The sequence below is a fragment of the Salmo salar genome, chromosome ssa18, assembly GCF_905237065.1.
Source record: "Salmo salar chromosome ssa18, Ssal_v3.1, whole genome shotgun sequence".
Lineage (NCBI taxonomy): Eukaryota > Metazoa > Chordata > Actinopteri > Salmoniformes > Salmonidae > Salmo > Salmo salar.
Window position 1 is genome coordinate 82,695,794 of NC_059459.1, and position 22,564 is coordinate 82,718,357.

The 22,564-nt window shown below is 49.8% G+C and overlaps 1 protein-coding gene across 4 annotated transcripts in view; it reads right to left on the reverse strand.

Moving 5' to 3' along the window:
- LOC106593507 (RPA-related protein RADX) overlaps positions 1 to 22,564 on the reverse strand; it is a 62,027-nt gene that overhangs the window by 37,212 nt on the left and 2,251 nt on the right. For 3 of the 4 annotated variants that reach the window (XM_045701717.1, XM_045701716.1, XM_045701715.1), the window contains exons 2-6: positions 14,968 to 15,425; positions 14,528 to 14,700; positions 12,718 to 12,880; positions 5,497 to 5,605; positions 5,292 to 5,383 (exon numbers count right to left, since the gene is read on the reverse strand). In XM_045701717.1, the coding sequence (XP_045557673.1) occupies positions 5,292 to 5,383; positions 5,497 to 5,605; positions 12,718 to 12,880; positions 14,528 to 14,700; positions 14,968 to 15,425 (995 nt within the window). The remainder of the gene's footprint in view (positions 1 to 5,291; positions 5,384 to 5,496; positions 5,606 to 12,717; positions 12,881 to 14,527; positions 14,701 to 14,967; positions 15,426 to 22,564) is intronic. The other variant, XM_045701718.1, reaches the window with a different exon arrangement.

A 22,564-nucleotide genomic window follows, 5' to 3' on the forward strand; every position in this document is an offset into this window, starting at 1 on the left:
GGTAATATATACAGTTGAATTCGGAAGTTTACATACACTTAGGTTGGAGTCATTAAAACTCGTTTTTCAACCACTCCACACATTTCTTGTTAACAAACTATAGTTTTGGCAAGTTGGTTAGGACATCTACTTTGTGCATGACACAAGTCATTTTTCCAACAATTGTTTACAGACAGATTATTTCACTTATAATTCACAGTATCACAATTCCAGTGGGTCAGAAGTTTACATACACTAAGTTGACTGTGCCTTTAAACAGCTTGGAAAATTCCAGAAAATGATGTCATGGCTTTAGAAGCTTCTGATAGGCTAATTGACATAATTTGAGTCAATTGGAGGTGTACCTGTGGATGTATTTCAAGGCCTACCTTCAAACTCAGTGCCTCTTTGCTTGACATCACGGGAAAATCAAAAGAAATTAGCCAAGACCTCAGATAAAAAAATGGTAGACCTCCACAAGTCTGGTTCATCCTTGGGAGCAATTTCCAAATGCCTGAAGGTACCACGTTCATCTGTACAAACAATAGTACGCAAGTATAAACACCATGGGACCACGCAGCCGTCATAGCGCTCAGGAAGGAGATGCGTTCTGTCTCCTAGAGATGAACGTACTTTGGTGCGAAAAGTGCAAATCAATCCCAGGATAACAGCAAAGGACCGTGTGAAGATGCTGGAGGAAACAGGTACAAAAGTATCTATATCCACAGTAAAATGAGTCCTCTATCGACATAACCTGAAAGGCCGCTGAGCAAAGAAGAAGCCACTGCTCCAAAACCACCATAAAAAAAGCCAGACTACGGTTTGCAACTGCACATGGGGACAAAGATTGTACTTTTTGGAGAAATGTCCTCTGGTCTGATGAAACAAAAATAGAACTGTTTGGCCATAATGACCATCGTTATGTTTGGAGGAAAAAGGGGGAGGTTTGCAAGCCGAAGAACACCATCCCAACCGTGAAGCACGGGGGTGGCAGCATCATGTTGTGGGGGTGCTTTGCTGCAGGAGGGACTGGTGCACTTCACGAAATAGATGGCAAGATGAGGAAGGAAAATTAGGTGGATATATTGAAGCAACATCTCAAGACATCAGTCAGGAAGTTAAAGCTTACTTCCAAAGTTGTGGCAAAAGGGCTTAAAGACTACAAAGTCAAGGTATTGGGGTGGCAATCACAAAGCCCTGACCTCAATCCTACAGAAAACCTGTGGGCAGAACTGAAAAAGTGTGTGCGAGCAAGGAGGCCTACAAACCTGACTCGGTTACACCAGCTCTGTCAGGAGGAATGGGCCAAAATTCACCCAACTTATTGTGGGAAGCTTGTGGAAGGCTACCCGAAAAGAGTGTGCAAAGCTGTCTTCGAGGCAAAGGGTGGCTACTTTGAATAATTTTTAAATATAAAATATATTTTGATTTGTTTAACACTTTTTTGGTTACTACATGATTCCATATGTGTTATTTCATAGTTTGATGTACAATGTAGAAAATAGTAAAAATAAACCAAAAACATTTAATTTAATTTTAAATGTAACTTTTATTTAACTAGACAAGTCAGTTAAGAACAAATTCTTATTTACAATGACGACCAAACCCCGACGTTGCCGGGCCAATTGTGTGCCGCCCTATGGGACTCCCAATCACGGCCGGTTGTGATACAGCCTGGAACCGAACCAGGGACTGTAGTGAGGCCTCGAGCTCTGAGATGAAGTGCCTTAGACCGCTACGCCACCTGGGAGCCCCTTGTAGCGTCATACCCAAGACTTGAGGCTGTAATCGCTGCCAAAGGTGCTTCAACAAAGCACGCTTCAGGTGATGTATTGTTGTCTCTACCTTCTTGTGCTGTTGTCTGTAGCTAATAATGTTTGTGCCATGTTGTTCTTGCTACCATGCTGTGTTGCTACAGTGTTGTTGTCATGTGTTGCTGCCTTGCTGTTGTTGTCATGTGTTGCTGCCTTGCTGTTGTTGTCATGTGTTGCTGCCTTGCTGTGTTGTCATGTTGTGATGCTACCATGCTGTGTTGTCATGTTGTGTTGCTACCATGCTGTGTTGTCATGTTGTGTTGCTGCCATGCTGTGTTGTCATGTTGTGTTGCTACCATGCTGTGTTGCTACCATGCTGTGTTGCTGCCATGCTGTGTTGCTGCCATGCTGTGTTGTCATGTGTTGCTACCATGCTGTGTTGTCATGTGTTGCTGCCATGCTGTGTTGTCATGTGATGCTACCATGCTGTGTTGTCATGCTGTGTTGCTACCATGCTGTGTTGTCATGTTGTGTTGCTACCATGCTGTGTTGCTGCCATGCTGTGTTGTCATGTTGTGTTGCTGCCATGCTGTGTTGTCATGTTGTGTTGCTACCATGTTGTGTTGCTGCCATGCTGTGTTGTCATGTTGTGTTGCTGCCATGCTGTGTTGTCATGTTGTGTTGCTACCATGCTGTGTTGCTGCCATGTTGTGTTGCTACCATGCTGTGTTGCTGCCATGCTGTGTTGCTGCCATGCTGTGTTGCTGTCATGTTGTGTTGCTACCATGCTGTGTTGCTGCCATGCTGTGTTGCTGCCATGCTGTGTTGTCATGTTGTGTTGCTACCATGCTGTGTTGCTGCCATGCTGTGTTGTCATGTTGTGTTGCTGCCATGCTGTGTTGTCATGTTGTGTTGCTGCCATGCTGTGTTGTCATGTTGTGTTGCTACCATGCTGTGTTTCTGCCATGCTGTGTTGTCATGTTGTGTTGCTACCATGCTGTGTTGCTGCCATGCTGTGTTGCTGCCATGCTGTGTTGTCATGTTGTGTTGCTACCATGCTGTGTTGCTGCCATGCTGTGTTGTCATGTTGTGTTGCTGCCATGCTGTGTTGCTACCATGCTGTGTTGCTACCATGTTGTGTTGCTGCCATGCTGTGTTGTCATGTTGTGTTGCTGCCATGCTGTGTTGTCATGTTGTGTTGCTGCCATGCTGTGTTGTCATGTTGTGTTGCTACCATGCTGTGTTGTCATGTTGTGTTGCTGCCATGCTGTGTTGTCATGTTGTGTTGCTGCCATGCTGTGTTGTCATGTTGTGTTGCTGCCATGCTGTGTTGTCATGTTGTGTTGCTACCATGCTGTGTTGTCATGTTGTGTTGCTGCCATGCTGTGTTGTCATGTTGTGTTGCTACCATGCTGTGTTGTCATGTGTTGCTACCATGCTGTGTTGTCATGTTGTGTTGCTACCATGCTGTGTTGTCATGTGTTGCTACCATGCTGTGTTGTCATGTGTTGCTACCATGCTGTGTTGTCATGTGTTGCTGCCATGCTGTGTTGTCATGTGTTGCTGCCATGCTGTGTTGTCATGTGTTGCTACCATGCTGTGTTGTCATGTGTCGCTGCCATGCTGTGTTGTCATGTGTTGCTGCCATGCTGTGTTGTCATGTGTTGCTGCCATGCTGTGTTGTCATGTGTCGCTGCCATGCTGTGTTGTCATGTGTTGCTACCATGCTGTGTTGTCATGTGTTGCTACCATGCTGTGTTGTCATGTGTTGCTGCCATGCTGTGTTGTCATGTGTTGCTGCCATGCTGTGTTGTCATGTGTTGCTACCATGCTGTGTTGTCATGTGTCGCTGCCATGCTGTGTTGTCATGTGTTGCTGCCATGCTGTGTTGTCATGTGTTGCTGCCATGCTGTGTTGCTGTCATGTTGTGTTGCTACCATGCTGTGTTGCTGCCATGCTGTGTTGCTGCCATGCTGTGTTGTCATGTTGTGTTGCTACCATGCTGTGTTGCTGCCATGCTGTGTTGTCATGTTGTGTTGCTGCCATGCTGTGTTGTCATGTTGTGTTGCTGCCATGCTGTGTTGTCATGTTGTGTTGCTACCATGCTGTGTTTCTGCCATGCTGTGTTGTCATGTTGTGTTGCTACCATGCTGTGTTGCTGCCATGCTGTGTTGCTGCCATGCTGTGTTGTCATGTTGTGTTGCTACCATGCTGTGTTGCTGCCATGCTGTGTTGTCATGTTGTGTTGCTACCATGCTGTGTTGCTACCATGCTGTGTTGCCATGTTGTGTTGCTACCATGCTGTGTTGTCATGTTGTGTTGCTGCCATGCTGTGTTGTCATGTTGTGTTGCTGCCATGCTGTGTTGTCATGTTGTGTTGCTACCATGCTGTGTTGTCATGTTGTGTTGCTGCCATGCTGTGTTGTCATGTTGTGTTGCTGCCATGCTGTGTTGTCATGTTGTGTTGCTGCCATGCTGTGTTGTCATGTTGTGTTGCTACCATGCTGTGTTGTCATGTTGTGTTGCTGCCATGCTGTGTTGTCATGTGTTGCTACCATGCTGTGTTGTCATGTTGTGTTGCTACCATGCTGTGTTGTCATGTTGTGTTGCTACCATGCTGTGTTGTCATGTGTTGCTGCCATGCTGTGTTGTCATGTGTTGCTACCATGCTGTGTTGTCATGTGTTGCTACCATGCTGTGTTGTCATGTGTCGCTGCCATGCTGTGTTGTCATGTGTTGCTGCCATGCTGTGTTGTCATGTGTTGCTGCCATGCTGTGTTGTCATGTGTCGCTGCCATGCTGTGTTGTCATGTGTTGCTACCATGCTGTGTTGTCATGTGTTGCTGCCATGCTGTGTTGTCATGTGTTGCTGCCATGCTGTGTTGTCATGTGTTGCTACCATGCTGTGTTGTCATGTGTCGCTGCCATGCTGTGTTGTCATGTGTCGCTGCCATGCTGTGTTGTCATGTGTTGCTGCCATGCTGTGTTGTCATGTGTTGCTGCCATGCTGTGTTGCTGCCATGCTGTGTTGCTGCCATGCTGTTGTTGTTGTCTTAGGACTCTGTTTATGTAGTGTTGTGTTGTCTCTCTTGTCGTGATGTGTGTTTTGTCCTATATATATATATATATATATATATATGTTTTAATCCCAGCCCACGTAGGAGATCTTTCGCCTTTTGGTAGGTCGTCATTGTAAATAAGAAGAACTTGTTTCTTAACCGACTTGTCTAGTTAAATAAAAGGTTAAATAAATATGACTTGTTAAGCTAATGTTTCCTCCTGAACTTATTTAGGCCATAACATAAGGGGGTTGAACACTTATTGACTCAAGACATTTCAGCTTTTGCTTTTCTATTAATTTGATATTGTGGTGTATTTAGGCCAGTGCCAAAATCTAAATGTAATCCATTTTCAATTCAGAGTACGGCGTTTTTTCACTTGAAGTGATTTGTTTGACAATCAGATGAAAACATGACTGATCGTGTTCATGGCATATTAAAAAGGTAATAAAACCCCCATTACATTTCTTTGCCCATCATCGTCACCATGGTAACCCACCCTCGCTCCTGATTCTTTCAGGCCGACCAGAGAACGCAACCAGGCCGATGACATCGCAGATGTTGCCGTGGGGACAGCTGAGGAGATCCTTCCTGTTAGAGACAGGAAGTTCGGGGGTTAACACGGAGACTAGAAGACAGGGTTTCCATGGTGATTAATTAAAACCCGCATCTCTAACGCAGTTGTGTGTGATGTGATGTCCTACCCATTGCAGAAGGAGTAGGAGGGACATAGCAAACGGACGTCGGCAGACAGAGAGAATTCTGGGACGATAGAGATCTCAGCTGACGGGTTCCTGGAGTTCAGACTGATCTCTGATGGAGCGAGAGAGAGAGAGAGAGAGTTCAGACTTCTTTCTGTAGATCTGGTGTCGTGTGTGTGTGTGTGTGTGTGTGTGTGTGTGTGTGTGTTCTGAAATTGTATTTTTATCATTGCACTGTGATACCAAAAACAGCATCAGTGCTTCTGGACCAAGTAGGCTGTTGGGAGGTTTCAGTCGGCTGGATTTAAGACTGCGCAGACGCCACAGAGAGGGCCGACGCCACAGAGAGGCCACAGAGAGGGCCGACGCCACAGTGAGGGCTGACGCCACAGAGACGCCACAGAGAGGGCCGACGCCACAGTGAGGGCTGACGCCACAGAGACGCCACAGAGAGGGCCGACGCCACAGAGAGGCCACAGAGAGGGCCGACGCCACAGAGAGGGCCGACGCCACAGAGAGGGCCGACGCCACAGAGAGGCCACAGAGAGGGCCGACGCCACAGTGAGGGCTGACGCCACAGAGACGCCACAGAGAGGGCCGACGCCACAGAGAGGGCCGACGCCACAGAGAGGGCCGACGCCACAGTGAGGGCTGACGCCACAGAGACGCCACAGAGAGGGCCGACGCCACAGAGAGGGCCGACGCCACAGAGAGGGCCGACGCCACAGAGATGCCACAGAGCGGGCCGACGCCACAGAGACGCCACAGAGCGGGCCGACGCCACAGAGAGGGCCGACGCCACAGAGAGGGCCGACGCCACAGAGACGCCACAGAGAGGGCCGACGCCACAGAGAGGCCGCCACAGAGAGGGCCGACGCCACAGAGAGGGCCGACGCCACAGAGACGCCACAGAGCGGGCCGACGCCACAAGTAGGCTGTTGGGAGGTTTCAGTCGGCTGGATTTAAGACTGCGCAGACGCCACAGAGACGCCACAGAGAGGGCCGACGCCACAGAGAGGGCCGACGCCACAGAGAGGGCCGACGCCACAGAGAGGGCCGACGCCACAGAGACGCCACAGAGAGGGCCGACGCCACAGAGACGCCACAGAGAGGGCCGACGCCACAGAGCGGGCCGACGCCACAGAGAGGGCCGACGCCACAGAGGGGGCCGACGCCACAGAGACGCCACAGAGAGGGCCGACGCCACAGAGAGGGCAGACGCCACAGAGACGCCACAGAGACGCCACAGAGAGGGCCGACGCCACAGAGAGGGCCGACGCCACAGAGACGCCACAGAGCGGGCCGACGCCACAGAGACGCCACAGAGCGGGCCGACGCCACAGAGAGGGCCGACGCCACAGAGCGGGCCGACGCCACAAGTAGGCTGTTGGGAGGTTTCAGTCGGCTGGATTTAAGACTGCGCAGACGCCACAGAGACGCCACAGAGACGCCACAGAGACACCACAGAGACACCACAGAGAGGGCCGACGCCACAGAGAGGCCACAGAGAGGGCCGACGCCACAGAGAGGGCCGACGCCACAGAGAGGGCCGACGCCACAGAGAGGGCCGACGCCACAGAGAGGGCCGACGCCACAGAGAGGGCCGACGCCACAGAGAGGGCCGACGCCACAGAGACGCCACAGAGAGGGCCGACGCCACAGAGCGGGCCGACGCCACAGAGCGGGCCGACGCCACAGAGAGGGCCGACGCCACAGAGAGGGCCGACGCCACAGAGACGCCACAGTGACGCCACAGAGCGGGCCGACGCCACAGAGACGCCACAGAGCGGGCCGACGCCACAGAGAGGACCGACGCCACAGAGAGGGCCGACGCCACAGAGAGGGCCGACGCCACAGAGAGGGCCGACGCCACAGAGACGCCACAGAGCGGGCCGACGCCACAGAGAGGGCCGACGCCACAGAGAGGGCCGACGCCACAGAGACGCCACAGAGCGGGCCGACGCCACAGAGAGGGCCGACGCCACAGAGACGCCACAGAGAGGGCCGACGCCACAGAGAGGGCCGACGCCACAGAGAGGGCCGACGCCACAGAGACGCCACAGAGCGGGCCGACGCCACAGAGACGCCACAGAGAGGGCCGACGCCACAGAGAGGGCCGACGGCCACAGAGAGGGCCGACGCCACAGATGTGAAATAAAATGCAAATCCATTTAGAACATTTTTGACATGTGTTTTTCTGGATATTTTTGTTGTTATTCTGTCTCTCACTGTTCAAATAAACCATTAAAATTATAGACTGATCCTTTCTTTACCAGTGGGCAAACGTACAAAATCAGCAGGGGATCAAATACTTTTCCCCCCCTTCACTGTAGAGGATGTCTTAATAAACACAAATCTTTGTACTTTATTTTTTGAAGAGAGTTGTTCGATGTGTTAAGCTATTGGTTAAAGGGTGCAACACAATATTGATTATTGAATTACCTTTGATCTAGTTCAGTCTTATCAATCACTTCAACATACGTAACAATGATCTCTAATCTCGCTTGGCGACTGGGGGCCATTTCTGCTGACTTTATGTCGTTGTAAAGAGAGACTGCTGGAAGGGCCATGGGTCATATCGGATTGTGTTGAAATGCAGCGATTAGCTTCAGATGACCCCGAACAAACAAAGTTGGGACCCGACAAAACATTAAGAACACCTGCTCTTTCCATGACAGACTGAGTCAACATGGGCCAGCATCCCTAGGGATAATGTAGTGTACTGAACTAGTTGGGTAGGGATAATGTAGTGTACTGAACTAGTTGGGTAGGGATAATGTAGTGTACTGAACTAGTTGGGTAGGGATAATGTAGTGTACTGAACTAGTTGGGTAGGGATAATGTAGTGTACTGAACTAGTTGGGTAGGGATAATGTAGTGTACTGAACTAGTTGGGTAGGGATAATGTAGTGTACTGAACTAGTTGGGTAGGGATAATGTAGTGTACTGAACTAGTCAGGTACTGGTAGGGATAATGAAGTGCATTGAACTAGTCAGGGAGTGATAATGCAGTTTATTCAACAGTGTAGGAAGCTTACACTTACACAATCCAGGCCTTAAAGCTAATGTAGTTAACACACTGGATTATCCAATGACGACACTGAGTAAACAAAACATTAAGAACAGCTGCTCTTTCCATGACAGACTGACCAGGTGAATCCAGGTGAAATCTTTGATCCCTTATTGATGTCACCTGTTAAATCCACTTCAGTGTAGATGAAGGAGAGGAGACGGGTTAAAGAAGGATTTTTAAGCCTTGAGACAATTGAGACCTGGATTGTGTTTGTGTGCCGTTCAGAGGGTGAACGAGCAAGACATAATATTGAAGAGCCTTTGAACGGGGTCTGGTAGTAGGTACCGGGGACACCGGTTTGTGTCAAGAACTGCAACGCTGCTGGGTTTTTCACGCTCAACAGTTTCCCGTGTGAATCAACACTGTGGGAAGCATTGGAGTCAACATGGACCAGCATCCCTGGAGTCAACATGGGGCCAGCATCTCTGGAGTCAACATGGACCAGCATCCCTGGAGTCCACATGGACCAGCATCCCTGGAGTCAACATGAGCCAGCATCCCTGGAGTCCACGTGGACCAGCATCCCTGGAGTCCACGTGGACCAGCATCCCTGGAGTCCACGTGGACCAGCATCCCTGGAGTCCACGTGGACCAGCATCCCTGGAGTCCACGTGGGCCAGCATCCCTGGAGTCCACGTGGACCAGCATCCCTGGAGTCCACGTGGGCCAGCATCCCTGGAGTCCACGTGGGCCAGCATCCCTGGAGTCAACGTGGACCAGCATCCCTGGAGTCAACGTGGGCCAGCATCCCTGGAGTCAACGTGGGCCAGCATCCCTGGAGTCAACGTGGGCCAGCATCCCTGGAGTCAACGTGGGCCAGCATCCCTGGAGTCAACGTGGGCCAGCATCCCTGGAGTCAACGTGGGACCAGCATCCCTGGAGTCAACGTGGACCAGCATCCCTGGAGTCAACATGGGGCCAGCATCTCTGGAGTCAACATGGGCCAGCATCCCTGGAGTCAACATGGACCAGCATCCCTGGAGTCAACATGGACCAGCATCCCTGGAGTCAACATGGACCAGCATCCCTGGAGTCAACATGGACCAGCATCCCTGGAGTCAACATGGACCAGCATCCCTGTGGAACGATTTCAACACCTTGTAGAGTCCATGACCCGACAAATCTGAGGCTGTTCTGAGGGGAGGAGGGGTGCAACTCCATATTAGGAAGGTGTTCCTAATGTTTTGTCCACTCAGTGTATGCATTACAGTGTGTTACCTATATGTCTAGTGTTGGTGGTCTGCAGTGGTGGTGGTCTGTAGTTGGTGGTCTGTAGTGGTGGTCTGTAGTGGTGGTGGTCTGTAGTGTTGGTGGTCTGTAGTGTTGGTGGTCTGTAGTGGTGGTGGTCTGTAGTGGTGGTGGTCTGTAGTGGTCTGTAGTGGTGGTGGTCTGTAGTGGTGGTGGTCTGTAGTGGTCTGTAGTGTTGGTGGTCTGTAGTGTTGGTGGTCTGTAGTGTTGGTGGTCTGTAGTGTTGGTGGTCTGTAGTGGTCTGTAGTGTTGGTGGTCTGTAGTGTTGGTGCTCTGTAGTGGTCTGTAGTGTTGGTGGTCTGTAGTGTTGGTGGTCTGTAGTGTTGGTGGTCTGTAGTGGTGGTGGTCTGTAGTGTTGGTGGTCTGTAGTGGTCTGTAGTGTTGGTGGTCTGTAGTGTTGGTGGTCTGTAGTGGTCTGTAGTGTTGGTGGTCTGTAGTGTTGGTGGTCTATAGTGTTGGTGGTCTGTAGTGGTCTGTAGTGTTGGTGGTCTGTAGTGGTCTGTAGTGTTGGTGGTCTGTAGTGTTGGTGGTCTGTAGTGGTCTGTAGTGTTGGTGGTCTGTAGTGTTGGTGGTCTGTAGTGTTGGTGGTCTGTAGTGGTCTGTAGTGTTGGTGGTCTGTAGTGTTGGTGGTCTGTAGTGTTGGTGGTCTGTAGTGGTCTGTAGTGTTGGTGGTCTGTAGTGGTCTGTAGTGTTGGTGGTCTGTAGTGTTGGTGGTCTGTAGTGGTCTGTAGTGTTGGTGGTCTGTAGTGTTGGTGGTCTGTAGTGTTGGTGGTCTGTAGTGGTCTGTAGTGTTGGTGGTCTGTAGTGGTCTGTAGTGTTGGTGGTCTGTAGTGGTGGTGGTCTGTAGTTGGTGGTCTGTAGTGGTGGTGGTCTGTAGTGGTGGTGGTCTGTAGTGTTGGTGGTCTGTAGTGGTCTGTAGTGTTGGTGGTCTGTAGTGGTCTGTAGTGTTGGTGGTCTGTAGTGTTGGTGGTCTGTAGTGGTCTGTAGTGTTGGTGGTCTGTAGTGTTGGTGGTCTGTAGTGTTGGTGGTCTGTAGTGTTGGTGGTCTGTAGTGGTCTGTAGTGTTGGTGGTCTGTAGTGTTGGTGCTCTGTAGTGTTGGTGGTCTGTAGTGGTCTGTAGTGTTGGTGGTCTGTAGTGTTGGTGGTCTGTAGTGTTGGTGGTCTGTAGTGGTGGTGGTCTGTAGCGTTGGTGGTCTGTAGCGTTGGTGGTCTGTAGCGTTGGTGGTCTGTAGTGTTGGTGGTCTGTAGTGTTGGTGGTCTATAGTGTTGGTGGTCTGTAGTGGTCTGTAGTGTTGGTGGTCTGTAGTGTTGGTGGTCTGTAGTGTTGGTGGTCTGTAGTGGTCTGTAGTGTTGGTGGTCTGTAGTGTTGGTGGGTGTTGGTGGTCTGTAGTGGTCTGTAGTGTTGGTGGTCTGTAGTGGTCTGTAGTGTTGGTGGTCTGTAGTGTTGGTGGTCTGTATTGGTCTGTAGTGTTGGTGGTCTGTAGTGTTGGTGGTCTGTAGTGTTGGTGGTCTGTAGTGGTCTGTAGTGTTGGTGGTCTGTAGTGTTGGTGGTCTGTAGTGTTGGTAGTCTGTAGTGGTCTGTAGTGTTGGTGGTCTGTAGTGGTCTGTAGTGTTGGTGGTCTGTAGTGTTGGTGGTCTGTAGTGGTCTGTAGTGTTGGTGGTCTGTAGTGGTCTGTAGTGTTGGTGGTCTGTAGTGGTCTGTAGTGTTGGTGGTCTGTAGTGTTGGTGGTCTGTAGTGGTCTGTAGTGTTGGTGGTCTGTAGTGGTCTGTAGTGGTGGTGGTCTGTAGTGGTCTGTAGTGGTGGTGGTCTGTAGTGTTGGTGGTCTGTAGTGTTGGTGGTCTGTAGTGGTCTGTAGTGGTGGTGGTCTGTAGTGGTGGTGGTCTGTAGTGTTGGTGGTCTGTAGTGTTGGTGGTCTGTAGTGTTGGTGGTCTGTAGTGGTCTGTAGTGGTGGTGGTCTGTAGTGGTGGTGGTCTGTAGTGGTCTGTAGTGTTGGTGGTCTGTAGTGGTCTGTAGTGTTGGTGGTCTGTAGTGGTGGTGGTCTGTAGTGTTGGTGGTCTGTAGTGGTCTGTAGTGGTGGTGGTCTGTAGTGTTGGTGGTCTGTAGTGTTGGTGGTCTGTAGTGTTGGTGGTCTGTAGTGTTGGTGGTCTGTAGTGGTCTGTAGTGGTGGTGGTCTGTAGTGTTGGTGGTCTGTAGTGTTGGTGGTCTGTAGTGGTCTGTAGTGGTGGTGGTCTGTAGTGGTCTGTAGTGGTCTGTAGTGTTGGTGGTCTGTAGTGGTCTGTAGTGTTGGTGGTCTGTAGTGTTGGTGGTCTGTAGTGGTCTGTAGTGTTGGTGGTCTGTAGTGTTGGTGGTCTGTAGTGGTCTGTAGTGGTGGTGGTCTGTAGTGTTGGTGGTCTGTAGTGGTGGTGGTCTGTAGTGGTGGTGGTCTGTAGTGGTGGTGGTCTGTAGTGGTCTGTAGTGGTCTGTAGTGTTGGTGGTCTGTAGTGGTCTGTAGTGGTGGTGGTCTGTAGTGGTGGTGGTCTGTAGTGGTCTGTAGTGTTGGTGGTCTGTAGTGGTCTGTAGTGGTGGTGGTCTGTAGTGGTCTGTAGTGGTGGTGGTCTGTAGTGGTCTGTAGTGGTGGTGGTCTGTAGTGGTGGTGGTCTGTAGTGGTGGTGGTCTGTAGTGGTCTGTAGTGGTCTGTAGTGGTCTGTAGTGGTGGTGGTCTGTAGTGGTCTGTAGTGGTCTGTAGTGTTGGTGGTCTGTAGTGGTCTGTAGTGTTGGTGGTCTGTAGTGGTCTGTAGTGTTGGTGGTCTGTAGTGGTCTGTAGTGGTCTGTAGTGGTCTGTAGTGTTGGTGGTCTGTAGTGGTCTGTAGTGTTGGTGGTCTGTAGTGTTGGTGGTCTGTAGTGGTGGTGGTCTGTAGTGTTACCTATCTCTTGGTGGTCTCTCGTGTCGTAGCTCTCCTTGACTCTGAAGCCTCTTGTTCTCAAGACCTGACCTGGTCTCAGTCTGCCATACCACGACACACACACACTGTTCCACAACACACACACACACACACACCCCGACACGTCACACACCTCCAACAGCGCCTAGGAAAGAGAGGAAGAGGGGAGGAAAAGCAGACAGACGAGAGAGAGAGAATATGATGTCAGGTCCTGCAGGTCATCTGATGCAGCACTCCATCACTCTACTTCCTGGTCTAACAGCCCTTTACCCAGCCTGGAATATATTTTATATTTAAGATTCTTCAAAGTAGCCACCCTTTACCTTGATGATAGCTTTGCACACACTTGGCATTCTCTCAACCAGCTTCACTTGGAATGCTTTTCCAACAGTCTTGAAGGAGTTCCCACATATTCTCAGGACTTGTTGGCTGCTTTTCCTTCACTCTGCGGTCCAACTCATCCCAAACCATCTCATTTAGGTTGAGGTCGGGTGATTGTAGAGGCCAGGTCATCTGATGCAGCACTCCATCACTCTACTTCCTGGTCTAACAGCCCTTACACAGCCTGGAGGTGTGTTGGGTCATTGTGCTGTTGAAAAACAAATGATAGTCCCACTAAGCCCAAACCAGATGGGATGGTGTATCGCTGCAGAATGCTGTGGGAGCCATGCTGGTTAAGTGTGCCTTGAATTCTAAATAAATCACTGACAGTGTCACCAGCAAAGAACCCCCACACCATCACACCTCCTCCTCCATGCTTCACGGTGGGAATCACACCTCCTCCTCCATGCTTCACGGTGGGATCCACACATGCAGAGATCATCCGTTCACCTACTCTGCGTCTCACAAAGACACGGCGGTTGGAACCAAAAATATTACATTTGGACTCATCAGACCAAAGGACAGATTTCCACCGGTCTAATGTCCATTGCTCGCGTTTCTTGGCCCAAGCAAGTCTCTTCTTCTTACTGGTGTCCTTTAGTAGTGGTTTCCTGGCAGCAATTTGACCATGAAGGCCTGATTCACACAGTCTCCTCTGAACAGTTGATGTTGAGATGTGTCTGTTACTTGAACTCTGTGAAGCATTTATTTGGGCTGCATTTTCTGAGGCTGGTAACTCTAATGAACTTATCCTCTGCAGCAGAGGTAACTCTGGGTCTTCCTTTCCTGTGGCGGTCCTCATGAGAGACAGTTTCATCATAGCGCTTGATGCACTTGAAGAAAAGTTATTGACATTTTCCTTATTGACTGACCTTCATGTCTTAAAGTAATGATGGACTGTCATTTCTCTTTGCTTATCTGAGCTGTTCTTGCCATAATATGGACTTGGTATTTAACCAAATAGGGTTATCTTCTGTATACCACCCCTACCTTGTCACAACACAACTGATTGGCTCAAACGCATTAAGGAAATACATTTCACAAATTCACTTTTAACAAGGCACACCTATTAATTGAAATGCATTCCAGGTGACTACCTCATGAAGCTGGTTGAGAAAATGCAAAGCTGTCATCAAGGTAAAGGGTGGCTACTTTGAAGAATCTCAAATATAAAATATATTTTGATTTGTTTGACACTTCGTTTGGTTACTACATGATTCCATACGTGTTATTTCATAGTTTTGATGTCTTCACTATTATTCTACAATGTAGAAAATAAAGAAAAACCCTTGAATGAGTCGGTGTGTCTGAACCTTTGACTGGTACTGTATATGTATGTATGTGTGTGTGTAAGTGTGTGTGTGTGTGTGTATGTATGTATGTATGTATATATATGCGCGTATGTACTAACCTTATAAGGGCATAAACAATTGCTGTCGGATTTCCCATAATACATCACTCTGGACTTGTTTAGAACTCGCACCACCAGCACACCCCTGGCCACACCCCTCCTCGCTGTGGCACCGCCCTTACGGGACAGGAAGTCCTCCTGCAGTTCAGCCAGCGTCACTGTCGCCCGAACATCTGGAGACAACACACACACACACACCTAGCGAGAGACAACACACACACACACACACACACACCTAGAGAGAGACAACACACACACACACACACACACACACACACCTAGAGAGAGACAACACACACACACACACACACACACACACACACACACACACACACACACACACCTAGAGAGAGACAACACACACACACACACACACACACACACACACACACACCTAGAGAGAGAACACACTCTTGCTCTATCCTAAAACTACTCCGCACCCTCTACGTCCTGGTCTGAGTCCTCCGCGTTGGGTTTCTCCCTCCAGGCTGGTCCACTGTAGTCCTGGTTGTTCCAGAGGGGCAGATAGCAGCTTCTCCTGGCCCTGAGGGGTAGCAAGCTGGGGGCCTGGGCCCTCTCTAGGTGGACTGGGCCTGGGGTTAGGGCTGGGTCTGGTTGGGCTCCGTACCATGGCAGTCTCTCCGGCTCCACCCCAGGAGTCAGTCCCTCCATTCCCCCTTCCCCTCCTCCATCACCAGCCACCTCCACACTCACCAGCCTGTAAGTCCTCCTCCTTCCTCCTCCTCCTCCTCCTCCTCCTCCTCCTCCCTCCTCCTCCTCCTCCTCCTCCCCTACAGACTCCCCGGGTGAAAAGCTAACATGTCGTAGCTGAGCGCCACACCGGAACACGTTCCTCTCCACCAGACGGTTGAGGTTGGGGTCAAGGGTCACACGCAGCCTGGAGAGACAGGGTGAGGAGGAACACAGTACACAGTGGCGGAGAAGGGGATTTAATAAGCTAGCTAGCTGGGCTAACAACAATACAAACTGCAGCTAGCTAGCTGGGCTAACAACAATACAAACTGCAGCTAGCTAGCTGGGCTAACAACAATACAAACTGCAGCTAGCTAGCTAGCTGGGCTAACAACAATACAAACTGCAGCTAGCTAGCTAGCTGGGCTAACAACAATACAAACTGCAGCTAGCTAGCTAGCTGGGCTAACAACAATACAAACTGCAGCTAGCTAGCTGGGCTAACAACAATACAAACTGCAGCTAGCTAGCTGGGGTAACAACAATACAAACTGCAGCTAGCTAGCTGGGGTAACAACAATAAAAACTGCAGCGAGCTAGCTGGGCTAACAACAATACAAACTGCAGCTAGCTAGCTAGCTGGGCTAACAACAATACAAACTGCAGCTAGCTAGCTAGCTGGGCTAACAACAATACAAACTGCAGCTAGCTAGCTAGCTGGGCTAACAACAATACAAACTGCAGCTAGCTAGCTAGCTGGGCTAACAACAATACAAACTGCAGCTAGCTAGCTAGCTGGGCTAACAACAATACAAACTGCAGCTAGCTAGCTAGCTGGGCTAACAACAATAAAAACTGCAGCTGGCTAGCTGGGCTAACAACAATAAAAACTGCAGCTAGCTAGCTAGCTAGCTGGGGTAACAACAATACAAACTGCAGCTAGCTAGCTACATGATAAAAATATATCTTTCTGGAATTCACATCTCCATTCCAAAAAATACACACACTGAACATTAACACGACAGACAGACAGACAGACAGACAGACAGACAGACAGACAGACAGACAGACAGACAGACAGACAGACAGACAGACAGAGAGTAACCTAGTCCAGACAGACAGACAGTAACCTAGTCCAGTCAGACAGACAGACAGACAGTAACCTAGTCCAGTCAGTCAGACAGACAGTAACCTAGTCCAGACAGACAGTAACCTAGTCCAGTCAGACACACAGTAACCTAGTCAGATCAGACAGACAGACAGTAACCTAGTCCAGTCAGACAGACAGTAACCTAGTCCAGTCAGACAGACAGACAGTAACCTAGTCCAGTCAGGCAGACAGTAACCTAGTCCAGTCAGGCAGACAGTAACCTAGTCCAGTCAGACAGACAGACACAGTAACCTAGTCCAGTCAGACAGACAGACAGACAGACAGACAGACAGACAGACAGACAGACAGACAGTAACCTAGTCCAGTCAGGCAGACAGACAGACAGTAACCTAGTCCAGACAGACAGTAACCTAGTCCAGTCAGACAGACAGACAGTAACCTAGTCCAGTCAGACAGACAGACAGACAGACAGACAGACAGACAGACAGACAGACAGACAGACAGTAACCTAGTCCAGTCATCAGGCAGACAGACAGTAACCTAGTCCAGTCAGTCAGACAGACAGTAACCTAGTCCAGTCAGTCAGACAGACAGTAACCTAGTCCAGTCAGACAGACAGACAGACAGTAACCTAGTCCAGTCAGACAGACAGACAGTAACCTAGTCCAGTCAGACAGACAGACAGACAGACAGACAGACAGACAGACAGACAGACAGTAACCTAGTCCAGTCAGACAGACAGACAGACAGACAGACAGACAGTAACCTAGTCCAGTCAGACAGACAGTAACCTAGTCCAGTCAGACAGACAGACAGACAGACAGTAACCTAGTCCAGTCAGACAGACAGACAGTAACCTAGTCCAGTCAGACAGACAGACAGACAGGCAGACAGACAGTAACCTAGGCCAGTCAGACAGACAGTAACCTAGTCCAGTCAGGCAGACAGACAGACAGACAGACAGTAACCTAGTCCAGTCAGGCAGACAGACAGTAACCTAGTCCAGTCAGACAGACAGACAGTAACCTAGTCCAGTCATCAGGCAGACAGACAGTAACCTAGTCCAGTCAGACAGACAGTAACCTAGTCCAGTCAGACAGACAGACAGACAGACAGACAGTAACCTAGTCCAGTCATCAGGCAGACAGACAGTAACCTAGTCCAGTCAGTCAGACAGACAGTAACCTAGTCCAGTCAGACAGACAGTAACCTAGTCCAGTCAGACAGACAGTAACCTAGTCCAGTCAGACAGACAGACAGTAACCTAGTCCAGTCATCAGGCAGACAGACAGTAACCTAGTCCAGTCAGACAGACAGTAACCTAGTCCAGTCAGACAGACAGACAGACAGACAGACAGACAGACAGACAGACAGTAACCTAGTCCAGTCAGACAGACAGACAGTAACCTAGTCCAGTCAGACAGACAGACAGACAGACAGACAGTAAACTAGTCCAGTCAGACAGACAGTAACCTAGTCCAGGCAGACAGACAGAGACAGACAGACAGACAGTAACCTAGTCCAGTCAGGCAGACAGACAGACAGACAGACAGACAGTAACCTAGTCCAGTCAGGCAGACAGACAGTAACCTAGTCCAGTCAGACAGACAGTAACCTAGTCCAGACAGACAGACAGACAGACAGACAGAGACAGACAGACAGACAGACAGTAACCTAGTCCAGTCAGGCAGACAGACAGACAGACAGTAACCTAGTCCAGTCAGGCAGACAGACAGTAACCTAGTCCAGTCAGACAGACAGTAACCTAGTCCAGTCAGACAGACAGTAACCTAGTCCAGTCAGACAGACAGTAACCTAGTCCAGTCATCAGGCAGACAGACAGTAACCTAGTCCAGTCAGACAGACAGACAGTAACCTAGTCCAGTCAGACAGACAGACAGACAGACAGACAGACAGACAGACAGTAACCTAGTCCAGTCATCAGGCAGACAGACAGTAACCTAGTCCAGTCAGTCAGACAGACAGTAACCTAGTCCAGTCAGTCAGACAGACAGTAACCTAGTCCAGTCAGACAGACAGACAGACAGTAACCTAGTCCAGTCAGACAGACAGACAGTAACCTAGTCCAGTCAGACAGACAGACAGACAGACAGACAGACAGACAGACAGACAGACAGACAGACAGTAACCTAGTCCAGTCAGACAGACAGACAGACAGACAGACAGACAGACAGTAACCTAGTCCAGTCAGACAGACAGACAGACAGTAACCTAGTCCAGTCAGACAGACAGACAGACAGTAACCTAGTCCAGTCAGACAGACAGACAGTAACCTAGTCCAGTCAGACAGACAGACAGACAGACAGACAGGCAGACAGACAGTAACCTAGGCCAGTCAGACAGACAGTAACCTAGTCCAGTCAGGCAGACAGACAGACAGACAGTAACCTAGTCCAGTCAGGCAGACAGACAGTAACCTAGTCCAGTCAGACAGACAGACAGTAACCTAGTCCAGTCATCAGGCAGACAGACAGTAACCTAGTCCAGTCAGACAGACAGTAACCTAGTCCAGTCAGACAGACAGACAGACAGACAGACAGACAGACAGACAGACAGTAACCTAGTCCAGTCATCAGGCAGACAGACAGTAACCTAGTCCAGTCAGTCAGACAGACAGTAACCTAGTCCAGTCAGACAGACAGTAACCTAGTCCAGTCAGACAGACAGTAACCTAGTCCAGTCAGACAGACAGACAGTAACCTAGTCCAGTCATCAGGCAGACAGACAGTAACCTAGTCCAGTCAGACAGACAGTAACCTAGTCCAGTCAGACAGACAGACAGACAGACAGTAACCTAGTCCAGTCATCAGGCAGACAGACAGTAACCTAGTCCAGTCAGTCAGACAGACAGTAACCTAGTCCAGTCAGTCAGACAGACAGTAACCTAGTCCAGTCAGACAGACAGACAGACAGTAACCTAGTCCAGTCAGACAGACAGACAGACAGTAACCTAGTCCAGTCAGACAGGCAGACAGACAGACAGACAGACAGACAGTAACCTAGTCCAGTCAGGCAGACAGACAGTAACCTAGTCCAGTCAGACAGACAGACAGTAACCTAGTCCAGTCAGGCAGGCAGACAGACAGTAACCTAGTCCAGTCAGACAGACAGACAGTAACCTAGTCCAGTCAGGCAGACAGACAGACAGACAGTAACCTAGTCCAGTCAGACAGACAGTAACCTAGTCCAGTCAGACAGACAGACAGTAACCTAGTCCAGTCAGACAGACAGACAGACAGACAGACAGTAACCTAGTCCAGTCAGACAGACAGACAGTAACCTAGTCCAGTCAGACAGACAGACAGACAGACAGTAACCTAGTCCAGTCAAACAGACACACAGACAGTAACCTAGTCCAGTCAGGCAGACAGACAGTAACCTAGTCCAGTCAGGCAGGCAGACAGACAGTAACCTAGTCCAGTCAGACAGACAGACAGACAGACAGACAGACAGACAGACAGTAACCTAGTCCAGTCAGACAGACAGTAACCTAGTCCAGTCAGACAGACAGACAGTAACCTAGTCCAGTCAGACAGACAGTAACCTAGTCCAGTCAGACAGACAGACAGTAACCTAGTCCAGTCAAACAGACAGACAGACAGTAACCTAGTCCAGTCAGGCAGGCAGACAGACAGTAACCTAGTCCAGTCAGGCAGGCAGACAGACAGTAACCTAGTCCAGTCAGACAGACAGACCGACAGACAGACAGACAGCCAGTAACCTAGTCCAGTCAGACAGACAGACAGACAGTAACCTAGTCCAGTCAGGCAGACAGACAGTAACCTAGTCCAGTCAGGCAGGCAGACAGACAGTAACCTAGTCCAGTCAGGCAGACAGACAGACAGTAACCTAGTCCAGTCAGGCAGACAGACAGACAGTAACCTAGTCCAGTCAGGCAGACAGACAGACAGTAACCTAGTCCAGTCAGACAGACAGACAGACAGACAGACAGACAGACAGACAGACAGACAGACAGTAACCTAGTCCAGACAGACAGACAGTAACCTAGTCCAGACAGACAGACAGACAGACAGACAGTAACCTAGTCCAGTCAGACAGACAGACAGACAGTAACCTAGTCCAGTCAGACAGGCAGACAGACAGTAACCTAGTCCAGTCAGACAGACAGTAACCTAGTCCAGTCAGGCAGGCAGACAGACAGTAACCTAGTCCAGTCAGGCAGGCAGACAGACAGTAACCTAGTCCAGTCAGGCAGACAGACAGACAGACAGTAACCTAGTCCAGTCAGACAGACAGTAACCTAGTCCAGTCAGACAGGCAGACAGACAGTAAACTAGTCCAGTCAGGCAGACAGACAGACAGTAACCTAGTCCAGTCAGACAGACAGACAGTAACCTAGTCCAGTCAGACAGACAGACAGTAACCTAGTCCAGTCAGGCAGACAGACAGACAGACAGTAACCTAGTCCAGTCAGGCAGACAGACAGTAACCTAGTCCAGTCAGACAGACAGTAACCTAGTCCAGTCAGACAGACAGACAGTAACCTAGTCCAGTCAGACAGACAGACAGACAGACAGACAGACAGACAGTAACCTAGTCCAGTCAGACAGACAGACAGACAGACAGTAACCTAGTCCAGTCAGTCAGACAGACAGTAACCTAGTCCAGACAGACAGTAACCTAGTCCAGTCAGACACACAGACAGTAACCTAGTCCAGTCAGACAGACAGACAGACAGTAACCTAGTCCAGTCAGACAGACAGTAACCTAGTCCAGTCAGACAGACAGTAACCTAGTCCAGTCAGACAGACAGAGAGTAACCTAGTCCAGTCAGTCAGACAGACAGTAACCTAGTCCAGTCAGACAGACAGTAACCTAGTCCAGTCAGACAGACAGACAGTAACCTAGTCCAGACAGACAGACAGTAACCTAGTCCAGTCAGACAGACAGACACAGTAACCTAGTCCAGTCAGACAGACAGACAGACAGACAGACAGTAACCTAGTCCAGTCAGGCAGACAGACAGACAGTAACCTAGTCCAGACAGACAGTAACCTAGTCCAGTCAGACAGACAGACAGTAACCTAGTCCAGTCAGACAGTCAGACAGACAGTAACCTAGTCCAGTCAGACAGACAGTAACCTAGTCCAGTCAGACAGGCAGACAGACAGTAACCTAGTCCAGTCAGACAGACAGACAGTAACCTAGTCCAGTCAGACAGACAGACAGTAACCTAGTCCAGTCTGACAGACAGTAACCTAGTCCAGTCATCAGGCAGACAGACAGTAACCTAGACCTTCAAACATCTCCTGTAGTCTACCCGCGTACATTCATTCACTAAACACTACCCAGTCTACCCTAAACACTACCCAGTCTACCCTAAACACTACCCAGTCTACCCTAAACACTACCCAGTCCACCCTAAACACTACCCAGTCCACCCTAAACACTACCCTAAACACTACCCTAAACACTACCCAGTCCACCCAGTCTACCCTAAACACTACCCAGTCCATCCTAAACACTACCCAGTCCACCCTAAACACTACCCAGTCCACCCTAAACACTACCCAGTCCACCCTAAACACTACCCAGTCCACCCTAAACACTACCCAGTCCACCCTAAACACTACCCAGTCCACCCTAAACACTACCCAGTCCACCCTAAACACTACCCAGTCTACCCAGTCCACCCTAAACACTACCCAGTCTACCCAGTCCACCCTAAACACTACCCAGTCCACCCTAAACACTACCCTAAACACTACCCAGTCCACCCTAAACACTACCCAGTCCACCCTAAACACTACCCTAAACACTACCCAGTCCACCCTAAACACTACCCTAAACACTACCCAGTCCACCCTAAACACTACCCTAAATACTACCCTAAACACTATCCAGTCTACCCTAAACAATACCCAGTCCACCCTAAACACTACCCAGTCCACCCTAAACACTACCCAGTCTACCCAGTCTACCCTAAACACTACCCAGTCTACCCTAAACACTACCCAGTCCACCCTAAACACTACCCAGTCTACCCTAAACACTACCCAGTCTACCCTAAACACTACCCAGTCTACCCTAAACACTACCCAGTCCACCCTAAACACTACCCAGTCCACCCTAAACACTACCCAGTCCACCCTAAACACTACCCAGTCCACCCTAAACACTACCCAGTCCACCCTAAACACTACCCAGTCTACCCAGTCCACCCTAAACATTACCCAGTCCACCCTAAACAC